We start from the raw sequence: 17,230 nt of genomic DNA on the forward strand, positions 1-17,230 counted from the left end.
TCAGGTTTTAAAATAGCATATTTCTTTTTCTTACCATCCTGATCATTTTCCACTGAAGATGCTTCAGTTAGTGTGGATCTGATTACCACATTTACATAGTTGCCTCATATAGCCAACTCTTCGCTGTGCATTGCCATTGCACCTTGTCTTCCCATCCTCCAACTGGCACAAACCCATCCTCAAACTGTTCGTTTTGCCTTGTTTTATTTAGGGATGGAAGTGTGACTGTATTAAATATTAGCATGTTGGATTTCCATTTGTCAGGGTGTAGGGCTTTTTTCCTATCTTTAATGCAATTGCCATTCTGTTCTCAGTTCATTTAAGTCACAGATTTGATAAGCATGACTTGTATATGTTGCCTTAAGACAATAAAATTGGCTAGAACAGTTCTGAAAGTAATGAAACTAATGGGCTTCAAAGTAGTCAAATCCTGTAATGACTACATGACTAACTCACTAGATGGCAGTAGTTAACTTAAATATCTTCTACATTAGTGTATTGACTCTCCAGGATGTTTGTAATGGCTTCTAATGTTTTCTCAGCAGATATTATTTTTAATTGCAACAAAAAGAAATTTACTACTACTTTGTGCTTGTATTTCCACTTACAGTTCTGGTCAAATTATCCTTAATGAATTTAGGAAAGTTGCTTGCAATTGCTTCTCTGAAGAAGATCTTTTAAGGTTTTAAACTAGACATATGTCATTTAAGTAGAGCTTTGTATGACACACAAATAAAATAGGGATTTATATTTAGTTCCAAATACTTTATCTGTGTTATCTTTTTTCTTTAAGTCCCAGCTTCTCAACTTCTTAACCAGTAGTTATGCTACCCCTTTTAATAAAATATGCTTGGTTTTACAGTAATTTTTCTAAGCAAAATATGTGATGATCACTTGTTAGGTGGCTTAACTATAAAAATAGAATCAAAACTCCCTAAACAAAATAGATGACCGGAAATCTGCACTCCATAACCATAGAGTGACTCCTCAGGCCATGACTTGGATCTTGAATTCCATTTAGACATAGTTCCAGTAAACTTAGTTTTTAGGTTTTGAAGGCCACAAATGATGAAAGGTAACAGATATGGTGTAAAATTGCATTGCAAAAAACTATAGGAAAGAGATACTAACCACCCACCCCCAACACACATACCCCTCAGTCTGGAGTGATTGCTAGCTAATGTCCCTAAATGTTCCTTGGTCTTTAATGTAGTAGTCCTCAGCCAAGTGTGTTTTGGTACACTAACATTTCATACATGTATGCATGGGTTGGTTTTTTAAACGAGAATGACAATTACTGTTTCCCCTTTTTTTCTTTACGAGAATGTGACAATTACTGTTTCCCCTTTTTTCTTGTGGACCGTGGGCAGGTCTAAGAGCCAGGTATATTTGTGTCACCTTCTCAGATGGCCAAGCATCCAAAAGAGATCCCTTAACTTTCCACATCATTTGTTTTATAGACCTGGCAGTTATACAAGCATTTTGCTGAGGTCTTTGTGAAAATCAAACAAGGCAGAATATAAAAATTAAGAAGATAGTTTTGAAAATGTAAAAAGAGGTAGATTGTACTCAGTGGAACTTTCAGGACAGTCTGTCTCAGCCGATCACAAAATGTGTTTCCCATACCTTTGAAGGACACGAGCTGCTTCCCAAAGCAGGTGTATATGCCAACAAACCTGGTTTGAAAGTGGGTATCTCTTAAGAACAGGGAAAGCAAACTTTTTCTCTAAAGGACCAGAGGGTAAATATTTTAGGCTTTGTGGACCACATATGGTCTCTGTTGCAATACTCTTTGTAACAACACTTGAAAAACCATTCTTGCTCATAGGTCATGCAAAAACAGGTGGCAGACTGGCTTTGGCCCATAGGCCATAGTTTACCAACCTTGTTCCAGAAGATTGAGGCTTCGATGTTAACTATAATTTTTGCTGACCACAGAAATTTTCATAAATTTAATATCCTCATGATTGTCAAGAGAAAATTCTCTTAATTTAAAAGGCAGGGAGGGCCACCTGGGTGGCTCAGTCAGTTGAGCATCCTACCCTTGATTTTGGCTGGGGTTGTTATCAGGGTCATGGGATCCAGCCTCGCATCAGGCTCTCTGCTCAGACAGAGAGTCTGCTTGGGGATTCTTTCCCTCTCCCTTTGCCCCTCCCCCTGCTTGTGCACCCTCTTTCTCTCTCTGTCAAATAAAAAAATCTTTAAAAAATAAAAATAAATAAAAATATAAAAAGCAGGGAAATAATAAGGCATCTTTCATCAAGGAAAAAAAAGTAAATGTTGCCAAATTTATCTCTTGAGTTTGTGTAGATTCATACAATATTTTTATAGAACAAGTTGAAAATAAGAATCAGAAGGTTTAAATAATTCATATCCATTAATCCAGTAATACATATCCCTTGACACAGCTTTGAGAAATTTATCTTAAGAAAATAATTAAGAATGTGTATAAAAATAAATTTTCCAGGATTTTTTGCTTTTTTAAATATATTTAATATATTTTAATTTTTTAAAGGAAAAAATTAGAAATGATTTAAAGTGTTAAATATTCATTTACACAGGTTAAGTATTCATTTACACAAGTTGAATTCATTATCTTATAGAATGCTATTCATTATATATAATTAAGTGAAAAAATAAATTTTAAACATCTGGATATATATGTGTGTGTGTGTGTATATATATGTATATCAGTAGCTATAGCCATATCTAGTTATCTATCTAATAATAGATAACTAATAATCTAATATCTAATTATATCTAATAATAATAAACAATGTGCTAACGTCAGTTGTCTCTGGATAGTGGGACTGTGGATATCTTTTCAAATTTTTATTTTCCTTTAGATTAATTTTTTTTAAGTTATCACTACACCCAACGTGGGGCTCAAACTCATGACCACGAGATCAAGAGTTGCATACTCTTCTCACTGAGCCAGCCAGGCACCCCATATTGTTTGTTTTTAACAATGAATGTTTATTGCTTTTGAGGAAAAAATGGGGATAGGATTTTTTTTAAGTCAAAACATAATTTTTTAATAAATAAAACTTTTTCTTAACTCAGTACTTCACTTTTATATGCTATCTACCTCATTTGGAGTCACATTTGCCTTATGGAGTACCTGTGCCAATTCCCATTTCCACTTCAGAACATTTAACTTTGCGTGTGGAGTTCAAATTGCATGTGACCTTGGGCAAGTTAATCCATCCACCTCATTTTCCTCATCACTGACATATGGACAGTGAGCCTGAGTTCATAATTCTGAGGTAATGATTAAAATTTTTTAAAAATGTCTGGTCAAGTATTTAGCATATGTTCAGCACTCAGTAACCATTAACTCTAATTATTAACATTAGTCTTTGTGCTTGATTTTCAGAGCTGATTCTAATGTTACTGTTTATAATTGTTCATATAAATTAGATATACCTAGTTCTTCTACTCTGTTCCTTCTAGTCTGTTTCCTCACAATTCCTTCCAGTGAATTGTGAGGAAATACTTAAATGGAAAAGTACTAGGTAAGAAAGATTCTGATGGAGCATTTCTTTCTAGAAGACAATATGGTACCACTTTTTACCACTTTTAAAAGTTAGCTATCATAGTAACTGAAGTATTCATTTTTCAACACCCACAATAAAATTAGCGATACTCTGAAAGAGGCTTAAAAGAAAGAGACTTCATGTTTACATACATTTTCTAATATTAGCCATTTTAAAAGCAAGAATATCTTTTCCTATATATACACAATGGAATATTATGCAGCCATCAAAAGGAATGAGATCTTGCCATTTGCAACGAAGTGGATAGAACTGGAGGGTGTTATGCTGAGTGAATTAAGTCAATCAGAGAAAGACATGTATCATATGACCTCACTGATATGAGGAATTCTTAATCTCAGGAAACAAACTGAGGGTTGCTGGAGTGGTGGGGGGTGGGAGGGATGGGGTGGCTGGGTGATAGACATTGGGGAGGGTATGTGCTATGGTGAGCACTGTGAATTGTGCAAGACTGTTGAATCATAGACCTGTACCTCTGAAACAAATAATGCAACATATGTTATGAAAAAAGAAAAAGAAGAAGATAGCAGGAGGGGAAGAATGAAGGGGAGTAAGTCGGAGGGGGAGACGAACCATGAGACACGGTGGACTCTGAAAAACAAACTGAGGGTTCTAGAGGGGAGGAGGGTGGGGATGGGTTAGCCTGGTGATGGGTATTAAAGAGGGCACATTCTGCATGAAACACTGGGTGTTATGCACAAACAATGAATCATGGAACACTACATCAAAAACTAATGATGTCATGTATGGTGATTAACATAACAATAAAAAAATTAAAAAAAAAAAGAATATCTTTTCCTGAGGAGCAGCTAACTGTTCTTAAAGCTGTTTAGATGAATTCCTTATGACAGTGAGATCAGTCCCAGGGATTCAGTCAGTTCTTACATCAGAACCGCAGATATACAAACTTCTCCTAAAAGCTTTTAGGGACTTACACTGAGAGAAAAAGAGATTTTAAATGAAGGCTTTTGTTTTTTTGTTTTTAGTTTAATTAAATGACATTTTATTTTTATTTTTTAATTAAGTGACATTTTAATTCTACTCAGTCTCTGAGAGGTGGGAGGGGCTCCTTTTTTTTTTTTTCCATCTAATACTCAGTAACATTACTGCTCTTTTTGGATTTAATGTTGAAGCTTATTTGCCATATACAGTCTGAACTTTTTACATGGTTCTTCCTTAAGAAAAGCATTCTCTCCCTTCCTGAGCAAAATACGTCTGCCAGAAAAAGGGAAGAAATTATTCCTTCTACTAAGTAGTAGGCAAAGTATGTAACCATAATTTCCAAAGGAAAATATAATGGCCACTAAAATTTCCCCCAAGTTTACCTTTTTATTATAAAGAAAAGGAAATTAGATCACATGTGGTCATATTTTCCCCTTATAATAGCAAATTTAAAATGAGAATAATTAGAACTGGCAAGGATTTGATGAAGTAGTCAATATTATACCCATTTAGTGGTAATATAAAGAGCCTTTTAAAGAATAATTTGGCTCATAAACATTTAAAACATTCATACTTGCAGTTTAGTATTCTGTTTCTATGACTTTTTCCAAAGAAGGAAATGCAAAATACAAATTGAGTTTTATATTCAAAATGTTCTTTTGGGCACCGTTCTAAAAGCATGAAATTAGAAATAGTCAACACGTAGGCAAACAGTGAAAATATGGTAAATCTTTATGGTGAAATATAATATTGCCCTCACCATTGACACAAAAAAGAAAGACAGACATGCAACACTGCTATAAGTTCTTGAAAAGCCTGAATTTTATCAGTCTTCTAACAACCAGTTTACAGGAAATATGAGGACAGAGGAACATGATAAATGTCACCAGTGTGGGTACAATCAGCAAAATCCAACATCGAGGAAAGTCTACAAGACAAGTTATATAGTTTCTTTGACAAATAAAGCATAAGAAAAAAAATGAATGGAAGTAGGGGGGAACACACAGGTAAAAGAAACATCATCCAATTTGTATGAATTTTATTTGGTTCTTGATTCAAATAAACTGAAAACATTTATGAGATAATTTGACAAATTTGAAAACTATCTGATGGTATTAAAGAATTATTAATGTTTTAGTTGTGATAGTGCTATTGTGATTGAAATATACAGCAATTTATAATGTGATGCCTAGAATTGGGTGGGTGGGATAGTGATGAGGGGCTTTAGAGGAAGCAAGATTGGCCATGTATTGGTTTTTTGTTTTGTTTTGTTTTTTTCCTTTTATTTTCTTTAAATGTATTGATAATTGTTGAGCCAGATTATGGGCACATGGGGGCTTCATTTTCCTATTCTCTCTGCTTTTATGTACTGTTTGAAAATACCCATAATAAAAAGTTGAAAAACAATGAACTTGAATATAAGAAATTTGGGGGTTATTTTGAATGAAAAAAAACTGGTATGTAGGTAAATTTCAGCTGTGGTTTTAAATGCAAAGGGGGAAAAAGAACACAAAGAAATATATAAAATATTATAAAAGGCTGCTTTTAGGTAGTGAGATTATACATGACTTTTTCTCATTATAATAAAGTTTTATTATATGTGAATTTATATGCTTGCCATTTTTTTTTTACAATATGCACTTTTTAATTTTGTTTATTTTGGTGAACAGTTCAAAAGTCAAATGGCACAAGAAGATACACAGTGAAGGAAGCCTGCCTTTTATTTCTCAGTCACTTAGTTACTGTCAGAAGTAACCAGTGTTATTTATTTCTTATATATCCATCTGGAAGATGGATATATGTATTCTTTATTTAAAAATGCAAACTAACACTATTCACTGTTCTTTTGTTCCACTTAACAATGTATCTTGGGAATTGAGCCATATTTATACAGCAAAGTGCTTCCTCATTCTTTCACAGTGTCATAACTAATGCCTTTGGATAGACATACAGGTTTGCTGCTTCAAACAGCACTGAAATGATTAACCCTGCATGAAAGTCCTTTCATACATATGCAAGTTTATTTACAGGAAGAATTCTTAGTTGTGGAATTGCTGGGTCAGATTATATGTATATTTGTAATTTTCACATTGCTGTCTGTAGGGTGTGTAGGCACCATATTGTAAACACTGATAGGTTTTATTTGTATTGCTTTTGGGATACATGTGATTAAGGATGTTTCTAGGTGTTTAAGAGCTATTTTCACTTGCTCTTTGTTCATAACCTTTGCCTCTTCTCCAGCTGAGTTCTCAGGGTACTTTATAATAATTCGTAGGGGCACTTTAGCATTTTGGAAATGATCCTTTTGTCTGTAATATAAATTACCAATATTTACCCCCAATTTATGTGTCTTCATTTTGAATATGCTTAGATTTTTGTTTTGCCACACAGTTTTTTAATAATTTATTGTTGAATCAGTTTTTCTTCTAGATTTTGTATACTTATGCCTTCCTTGAAATCATTTTAAAAATTATTCCTGATATCTTACACTTAAATCTTTGATGTATCCAAATATATCCTACTATTTAGTATGAGGCTCAGGTTCAGCTTAATTTGGTTTCCAAGCAGCTACCCAGATGTCCTACAGCATTTATCAGTTCATCTTTTCCCTACTGATTGAAAATGTCATCTTTAGCATATTCTAAGTATCCGTATTTGTGTGTGTGTGTGTTTCTGGCCTTTCCATTCTGGTCCATGGATTTATCTATTCACATTCTAGTACCTTAGTTTTAATTATCATAGCTTTGTAATATATATTCTAATTCTTAGAATTTTCCTGGCTCTTCTGGTTCTTTATTTTTCAATATTAACTCTAAAAATTAGCTTATCTAGTTTAGTGAAAAATTATTTTGATATATCTATTGGTATGACCTTAAATTTAAAGATTAATTTTAAGGAGAATTGATTTTTGATACTGTCATCACATCTGCTCATCTATGATCATGGTATGCCTTTCTGTGTGTTGGATTCTTTTGTTTCCCTTGGTAGCCTATATATGTGTTCTTTATTTAGGTATTGCCACATTTTTTGTAAAGTTTATTTCCAGAATTTCCTTTCTTATTGATGTTACAAATACTGTCTTCCATTATATTTTCTGATTATTGTTTATACATATGAAGACTAAAGTATTATATATATCTTCATTTGTGCCCACTCATCTTCTTAAATTCCTTTAATATGTGTAGTAGTTTTTCAGTTGATAATCTTGGATTTTCCAGAATGTAATGATTATGTATAATCATACCATTTACAGATACCTTTTTTCTAATACCACTATTTTTCCTTCTAACTATGTTAATACAGTATTTTTAATCAGAAGAATAATTTAAAATAAGAATTTTCAAGTCGTACATGCCCCTGCTATTTAGCCCTGAATATTATCCTTTTAGTAAGTATAATTAGGTTTCTTGAAGCTGTATATATTCTGAACACCTGAGTAAACCTTTAAAGATATTTAATGTGCCTTTTTAAAAAATCGGTCTCTAAAAAATGAGATACTCTCATTGAAAATAAATATTTTTATTGATTATATTTAATTATTAATATTCAAATAGTATATTCAAATACTGAAAAATCATTTTATTGCTTTTTCCTCAGGAACAAATGGCTATTGCATGTGGATCTCGAGCTCATTTGGAAAAAGAATCAATTGCTCAGGTGAGGCTTTCACTGACAGGCATGATCAGCAGGGTTTTTTTCCTTTTTTCATACTCATTAGCAAAAAAATAAGCTTTTATGTTTAATCTCATAAAAATGAGTTTCCTTTCAAAGGAAAAAAATTGTTTTTAGTATCAGAAGGTTCTTGAAAGATTAGCACATTTAGGAATTGAGTTTTTGTGGTGGTGTTTTTTAATGAGTATACAAAAAGGATGTAGACTTCACTTTGACTTAGGATGCAAGCAGCCCTTTTTTATTTTATTTTTTTTAAGATACAAGAGTTCCCATTCAGTTCTGATATAAGGCAAACTTTTCTAAATGATACATTTTTGAACCATTCAGCTTGCCTTTAATGTTTCTCATTTTGGCACACTTTAAGTACTATATTTTGGGTTTCATTTAAAGTTTTTTTGTTTTGTTTTGTTTTTTAACTTTATTCCTCTTAGAAAAACACTGCACCTTAAAATTTAACAAGCTGTGACTGCCTTCAATGAAGATGTTAAATTCTTCATTTTGTAATTTGTATATTAGGCTAGAAAATCTGGAGTAACTTGGGAGGAAAAAATATATTAAAGAATTAGTCTGTGCAATTTTTTAAAATTATTTTATTTTTTCACTTAAAAATCTGGGTCCAGGGTTTCAAGCCCAGTAATTGTCCATTATATTCTTAATGGTTCATCTACTAGAATGGCCACATAGATCAAGAATAAAGCATATTTTTCAATGCAAGGTCAGAATTGCCTGGGGAGTTTTGTTTTGTTTTAAACATGCATATTTCTAGGCCAATCCCAGACACACTGAATCAGACTATAGGGATAGACCAGGAATCTGCATTTTTAACAATTTCCCCAGGTCAACTTTATGCATACCAAAGTTTGAGAACCAGTGGAATAAAAGGCTGAATCTTTCCCTCAATAATTCTGAAGTAAGATATAGAGAAATTATATATTTTTTTCAAGATATACTGATGGCAGGGTCATAGAAACCTCTTAAGGATTATGCTCAAGTGTGGAAACCTAGATTCTTCTTTTCTTGAGAAATAAATTATTTTAATATCTTCAGCATCTGATCCAGTGTTCTGTGTCTCTGTGGACTCTCAGTGGTATTTGAAAAAGGTAATCTATTAACCCTAAAGAATATCATACTACTAGAAATTAAAATTGAAAGACTGCTTAGAGGTTAGCTAGTCCAGCTTCATCACTTTACTAATACACAGGGGATAAGGAAAGGAAAAGTATATGTCCAAGATGTTTACATGATTTTATAATTATAAAACAATTGAAACTATAAAATACTAAATTCCAACAATAGAAAATATTACAGATATTTCTCCTGGATGGAATATGATGCAGCAAATAAAACATGATAATGGAGACTATATAATAACACGGGAAAATACCCAAAGTATTAGGTTGTATGAAAAAGAGAATATGGTATTGTAAATACAGCATAATTATTTATGTAAAAATATCGGTGCAAACAAAACACTTAAGACTAGGCTAGTATTAATTTAATGGTTTTGTGTATAATTTTTTTCCTTTTTAAAAAAAATATAGGCAAAAAAGGATAATCCCTTTGGTGAAGGAAAAAAGATAGGGCAAAATAGGAAGCAAGAGAGTAATAATTAGGAAGCTAGTGAAGTAATCTCTAGGCAAGAGATACCTCGGACCTGTATCTATTGTTGTGGCAGGAGAAAGGAACCATGTTTCTGGTTTTGTTTTTAATGGCGTAAATTCTTTTCAGAACTTCCATTAGTTGAAAACTGAATTTTTCCTACTGATAGTATTTAAATAAGACTGTGCTATGGTTTAAATCACCTTTGTATCTAGTACTGCTTTTAGTCAGACCTCAAGGGATCTATCCCAAGATCTATGTATTTATCATCTATTTTGTCATCCATTCATCTGTTCCTCCATCTCTAAAACCTATTGGTTGATTTAGTGCCTTTGAAGCCCACAGAATCAGCTGCTATTCTATAGAAGGGAAGGATAAACTGATCCACTGGCGAGAAACCAGCAGTTGTCCACTGCAGATGTTACGCATAACTGCTACTCAGTGGGCTTATGGTTCGGGTCCTGCTTATTGTCATAGAGCCCTACCTGCCTTATAAAATGTCATCTCTACCTGCCGCGGGACAGTGCCATATGGCCTTCCCTTCCTGAGCCACTCCAGTTTTCTCTTAAGGTGCTGTACATAGTCTAACCCCTTGCATGGTCATCAGTCTGTAGACAGAAAATTACAAAAGAATCAGTCAGTCAAGATAGTGAGCAGCAACGTCAACAGCCTAATTGCCTTGTTTTCAGATCTCTCTTTCCTGAATACTTTTAGACATATCCTCTGTTAATCCTCCCATCTGTTCTGCTGCTCTCTTGGAAGACAAACAGGATACAGCACCGCTGGAGTCCTTACCATCTTCAGTGTATCCATATGCCCATGTGTGCTGTATAACAGTTATAACAGGAGCATTTCTATTGTCTGGGTATTCTTGCATCTATCCTTTTTTTTATTGTTATGTTAATCACCATATATTACATCATTAGTTTTTGATGTAGTGTTCCATGATTCATTGTTTGTGCATAACACCCAGTGCTCCATGCAGAACGTGCCCCCTTGAATACCCATCACCAGGCTAACCCATCCCCCCACTCTCCTCCCCTCTAGAACCCTCAGTTTGTTTTTCAGAGTCCATCGTCTCCCATGGTTCGTTGCATCTATCATTTTTAAAGGATTCAAAATAGAACCCTTGAATGTTAATTTGATGTCTTTCGATTTTCTTTGAAGAGTCTTGGCTTAAGTCTTGGGACTTCTTTGAATTTATTTTAAGAAAATGAAAGTACCAGTAAGCTTTAAATTTCACCTGAATTCCTTGTTTACATTTCATCAACATCAGAGAGATTATTGTTAATATTAAAGTAGTGAATGTCTTTTTCATATTTTTAAATGTCTACTTCAGAAGTCTATATAATGTTACTCTATGACTTTGTTAGTTTCATTGAACTAATTCTGTTCCATAATATATTTTTAGGTGTCTTGTAAATTTTAAGATATTTTGCAAGGTTATAAAAATTAAAGGGACATCCTCTTGTTTGTAGTTTACCTTGTTATGCTTTAAATATGTTAGAAACCAAATAAGGTCTTCATGTGAACTCCATGTGTTTCTGGTTTTTTAAAAAATAACCATTATCCTAAAGCAAAGCAAAGTCTTCTATTAAGATCCCAGCAAAAGTAGTCGTGGGATATTTTCATTTGGTAACCAGTAAGCTCACCTAAGTCACATTAAAAATCATTCAAGGAGAATAGTTTATAGGCGTTATTTTTTCACCTTTTAATTTTAATTTTTCTATCTTTCAATTTCTATTTGTTCCTTTCCTAAGCATAAATGCTCTTTTGGAGGTTTAATCAGTCAACCAGTATTTATTGGAAATATTTTATGTGGAAGGCACTGAGCAAGCTGTTGTGAGATTACCAAAGTATTTTAAGATGAGGTTTCTGCCCTATCTGCTTAGAGAGGTAAGACCTATTTACATCAGAACATAACTAATGATTCTAGGTGATAAATGAGAAGTGCTAGATCCTTTCAAAAAGTTTGTTTTACAGTTTATAAACATTTTGCCTAATTGCTCTCCAAAGTGGTAACCAATTTATATTCCCACTAGTGGAGTACTCCCATCGCTCCATATCCTGACAAAAGATTTAATGCTGTGATTCTTTTTAGTGTTTGCCATTTTGATTGGTATAACATGGTATCATGCTATAGTTAAAATTTGGTTTTATTGGTCACTAATGAGAATGACCATTGTTCTATATGTTTAAAAGTCTCTTTTGTGTCCTTTTCTGTGAGCTGCTCTTAGGCTCTGTCCAATTTGCTTTAGAATTATACTCTTTTTATTTTTTATTTCTAAAGAGTTCTAAAATGTTATCTTTCTAATTCAGAAAGAATAGATACTGATCATTTTCAGTTACATGTACTACAGATATTTTGTTTTACTGTGTTATTTGACTTTTTCCTTTTTGACACAAAATATAAAAACACAGAGAAGTACACTCACACACACACACAGATACACACACACACACACACACACGCTTAAAAAGAAGTTTGTTTCACATACCTTATAGGTAAGTATTTTATTCTTCCTTCCCTTCCTGCCCTATATAATACACAAGTGAAATTGTGGTCAGGAGGTTAAAGGGAGCTCTCAAGCTTTCTTCCTTTATTAAAAACATTTATTGAGTTCCTGTTACTGTCTGTGCCAAACACTTGGCTAAAGGCTTAACTGTTATCTCATTTAATCTTTATAATTACTTTGTGAGGTGGGCATTTTCTGTCCCATTTGATAGATGAGGAAAGTGGGGTGAAGAGAGTCGAAGTAACTTGCTCAAGGTCACCCTCCTAATTATTAATGCAGCCAGGATTCAAATACAGGTCTGCTCAGGTCAGTGGCTTTCTCTGCTTTGTCGTGTTTTCACCGCTTAGTCATGGTTCTATCATCTCTGGATGATGACAGAAAAAGCCAGTAAATGAAGAATGATACTAAAGATTACAGTTCTCAAAAGCAAAAACCAAAAGGAAGAAGGGAAATATTAAATAGTATGAAGTAGTAAATGTTCTACATAGACTCTCAGTAGGTTGCCAATGTTCACATATAGTGTATCATTCCATGGATCTATTACATTATAGAAAAAAAATTTTTTTGAGATCCTTTCTTTTAATCCTAAATATGAGAGTCTTGAATACAATGATAATTCATGATTTATGATTCTGATGTTTTAAAGTTTGCAATACTTATAAGTATTGGAATATTATGTCATGTTCTACTAATAAAATTAATTACTAATAATATGAATACTCAGGATTAAAGACTACTTAAGTTGAATATCATATTAAGAAACTTGAGGGGGCGGAGCAAGATGGCGGAGGAGTAGGAGACCTAGATTTCGTCTGGTCTCAGGAATTCAGCTGAATAGGGATCAAACCATTCTGAACACCTACGAACTCAACAGGAGATCGAAGAGGAGAGTAGCAACAACTCTCTGAACAGAGAAGCGACCACTTACTGGAAGGTAGGACGTGTGGAGAAGTAAATCCGAGGCGATATTCGGGAGGATAGACGGCGGGGGAGGGGGCCTCCGTCGGCCGCTTCTGGCAAGTGATAGAGCCGCGGAGCACAAAATCGGACCTTTTAGAAGTCGGCTCCGCTGAGGGACGTCGCTGCAGTGGCTAAGCGGGGGGTGGAATCCTCGCGGGACAGTGTGGTCTCAGGACCCTCGGGGTCACAGAAAGACCGGGGGAGACTGAGTGCAGCAGAGCTCCCAGGTATCGGAGCGGGGAAGCCGGCTGCAGAGACGGAGCCAAGGCGCGGGCTCTCAGCTCGGGGTGACCATAAACTGTGATCCGCAGCCCAGTCGGGCCACTGCTCCTCCAGCAGGGACCCAACAAGCGGCAGAGCTGGGGAGACTCCCCTTCCTCCCCTGGGAGCAGCGGCTCAGGAGCGCACCGCAGGGATCTGCTGGGTTTGGAGACTCCACATGGGGTCGAGTGCCAGAGATAGAAACACTCGGTCACAAGCCGGGTGAGCACGGAGTACGGCCGGAGACTGGGGAGACGGGAGTGACTGCTTTTCTCTGGGGGCGCACTGAGGAGCAGGCCCCGAGTTCTCAGCTCCTCCGGGTGGAGATTGGTAGGCCACCATTTTCACCCTGGTCCTCCAGAGCTGTACCGAGAGCTTGTAGAGAACAAAAGCTCCTGAGAGCAAACCCGAGCAGCTTGCTTAGCCCAGACCGACAAGGGCAGGGCAATTCAACCTCTGGCAAAGACATTTGGAAACCACGGCAACAGACCCATCCCCCAGAAGATCAGCACGAACAGCCAGCAAGCCAAGACCAAGTTTACCAATCAAGGAGAACGGGAGAACTCCAGCACTAGGGGAATACTGCACATAGAATTCATGGCTTTTTTTTACCATGATACATTAGTTATCAAAGTTAATTTTTTTAACTGTTTTTTTTTAATTTTTCTTTTTCCCTTTTTCAAACAACATCTTATCAATCCCTTTTTAAAAAAAAACATTTTTTATTTTTCATTTTTAGAGTCATATTCTATCCCTTCATAGTAGTTACCCTTATTTTTGGCATATATATATGTTGTTCTCTCTTTAAAATTTTGAGATACAGTTTCTTCTAACAGATCAAAATATACCCTAAATCACTAGTGTATGGCTTTGTTCTAGTCTCCTGCCTGATCACATTCTCTCCCTTTTTTCTTTTCTTTTTTTTTTTTAAATCTTCTTTCTTTTTTCAAACAACTTATCAATTCCTTTTATAAAATGTTTTATAATTTTCATCTTTACAGTCATCTTCCATCCCTTCATTGTATCAACCCTTATTTTGTACATATATGTCTTTCTTCCTTTAAAATTTTAGGAGGCACTTTTTTCTAACACACCGAAATACGCCCAAAATCTAGTGTGTGGCACTGATCATGCACTAGCCTGATCATATTTGATCATATTCTGCTTTTTTTGTATTGTTCTGTTTTTGTTTTTATCTTTTTTTTCCTCTTTCTTTTTTCTTTCTTTCCCTTTCTTTTCCCCTGGTTTCAGGTCTTTTCTGATTTGTATACAGTATATTTGCTGGGGACGTTGTTAACCTGTTAGCATTTTGTTCTCTCATTCATCTATTCTCCTCTGGACAAAATGACAAGATGAAAAAAATCACCTCAGCAAAAAGAACAAGAGGTAGAACCATCAGCCAGGGACCTACACAATACAGACATTAGTACGATGTCGGACGTAGAGTTCAGAATCATGACTTTAAAGATACTAGCTGGGCTTGAAAAAAGCGTGGAAGTTATTAGAGAAACCCTTTCTGGAGAAATAAAAGAACTAAAATCTAACCAAGTCGAAATCAAAAAGGCTATTAATGAGGTGCAATAAAAAATGGCACTAACTGCTAGGTTAAATGAGGCAGAAGAGAGAATTAGCAATATAGAAGACCAAATGATGGAAAATAAAGAAGCTGAGAAAAAGAGAGATAAACAACTATAGGATCACGAGGGCAGAATTCGAGAGATAAGTGATACCATAAGACAAAACAACATTAGAATAATTGGGATCCCAGAAGAAGAAGAAAGAGAGAGAGGGGCAGAAGGTATATTGGAGCAAATAATAGCAGAGAACTTCCCTAATGTGAGGAAGGAAACAGGCATCAAAATCCAGGAGGCACAGAGAACCCCTCTCAAAATCAATAATGATAGGTCAACACCCCGACATCTAATAGTAAAACTTACGAGTCTCAGAGACAGAGAAAATCCTGAAAGCAGCTCAGGAGAAGAGATATGTAACCTACAATGGTAAAAATATTAGATTGGCAACAGACCTATCCACAGAGACCTGGCAGGCCAGAAAGGACTGGCAAGATAACTTCAGAGCACTAAACGAGAAAAATATGCAGCCAAGAATACTATATCCAGCTAGGCTGTCATTGAAAATAGAAGGAGAGATAAAAAGCTTCCAGAACAAACAAAAACTAAAGGAATTTGCAAACACGAAACCAGCCCTACAAGAAATATTGAAAGGGGTCCTCTAAGCAAAGAGAGAGCCTAAAAGCAGCATAGATCAGAAAGGAACACAGACAATATGCAGTAACAGTCACCTTACAGGCAATACAATGGCACTAAATTCATACCTTTCAATAGTTACCCTGAATGTAAATGGGCTAAATGCCCCAGTCAAAAGACACAGGCTATCAGATTGGATTAAAAAACAAGACCCATCAATATGCTGTGTGCAAGAGACTCATTTTAGACCCAAAGACACCCCCACATTGAAAGTGAGGGGGTGGAAAACAGTTTACCATGCTAATGGACACCAAAAGAAAGCTGGGGTGGCAATCCTTATATCAGACAAATTAGATTTTAAAACAAAGACTGTAATAAGAGATGAGGAAGGACACCATATCCTACTTAAAGGGTCTATCCAACAAGAAGATCTAATAATTGTAAATATCTATGCCCCTAACATGGGAGCAGCCAATTTTATAAGGCAATTAATAACAAAAGCGAAGAAACACATTGACAACAATGCAATAATAGTGGGGAACTTTAACACCCCCCTGACTGAAATGGACAGATCATCTAAGCAAAAGATCAACAAGGAAATAAAGACTTTAAATGACACACTGGGCCAAATGGACTTCACAGACATATTCAGAACATTCCATCCCAAAGCAACGGAATACACATTCTTCTCTAGTGCCCATGGAACATTCTCCAGAACTGATCACATCCTAGGTCACAAATCAGGTCTCAACCGGTACCAAAAGATTGGGATTATTCCCTGCATATTTTCAGACCACAATGCGTTGAAACTAGAACTCAATCACAAGAGGAAAGTCGGAAAGAACTCAAATACATGGAGGCTAAAGAGCATCCTACTAAGGAATGAATGGGTCAACCAGGAAATTAAAGAAGAATTAAAAACATTCATGGAAACCAATGAAAATGAAAACACAACTGTTCAAAATCTTTGGGATACAGCAAAGGCAGTCTTGAGAGGAAAGTATATAGCAATACAAGGCTTTCTCAAGAAACAAGAAAGGTCTCAAATACACAACCTAACCCTACACCTAAAGGAGCTGCAGAAAGAACAGCAAATAAAGCCTAAACCCAGCAGGAGAAGAGAAATAATAAAGATCAGAGCAGAAATCAATGAACTAGAAACCAAAAGAACAGTAGAACAGATCAACGAAACTAGGAGCTGGTTCCTTGAAAGAATTCACAAGATTGATAAACCCCTGGCCAGACTTATCAAAAAGAAAAGAGAAAGGACCCAAATCAACAAAATCATGAATGAAAGAGGAGAGATCACAACCAACACCAAAGAAATACAAACAATTATAAGAACATATTATGAGCAACTCTATGCCAGCAAATTAGATAACCTGGAAGAAATGGGTGCATTCCTAGAGACGTATCAACTACCAGAATTGAACCAGGAAGAAATAGAAAACCTGAACAGACCTATAGCCACTAAGGAAATGAAGCAGTCATCAAAAATCTCCCAACAAACAAAAGCCCA

The 17,230-nt window shown here is 35.3% G+C and overlaps 1 protein-coding gene across 3 annotated transcripts in view; it reads left to right on the forward strand.

The window, feature by feature from the left end:
• Positions 1–17,230, forward strand: part of ALG5 (ALG5 dolichyl-phosphate beta-glucosyltransferase) — a 45,819-nt gene that overhangs the window by 16,406 nt on the left and 12,183 nt on the right. For all 3 annotated transcript variants that reach the window (XM_027591302.1, XM_027591304.2, XM_027591303.2), the window contains one exon: positions 8,094–8,153. In XM_027591302.1, the coding sequence (XP_027447103.1) occupies positions 8,094–8,153 (60 nt within the window). The remainder of the gene's footprint in view (positions 1–8,093; positions 8,154–17,230) is intronic.

The sequence above is a fragment of the Zalophus californianus genome, chromosome 3 (genome assembly GCF_009762305.2).
Source record: "Zalophus californianus isolate mZalCal1 chromosome 3, mZalCal1.pri.v2, whole genome shotgun sequence".
Classification (NCBI taxonomy): Eukaryota; Metazoa; Chordata; class Mammalia; order Carnivora; family Otariidae; genus Zalophus; species Zalophus californianus.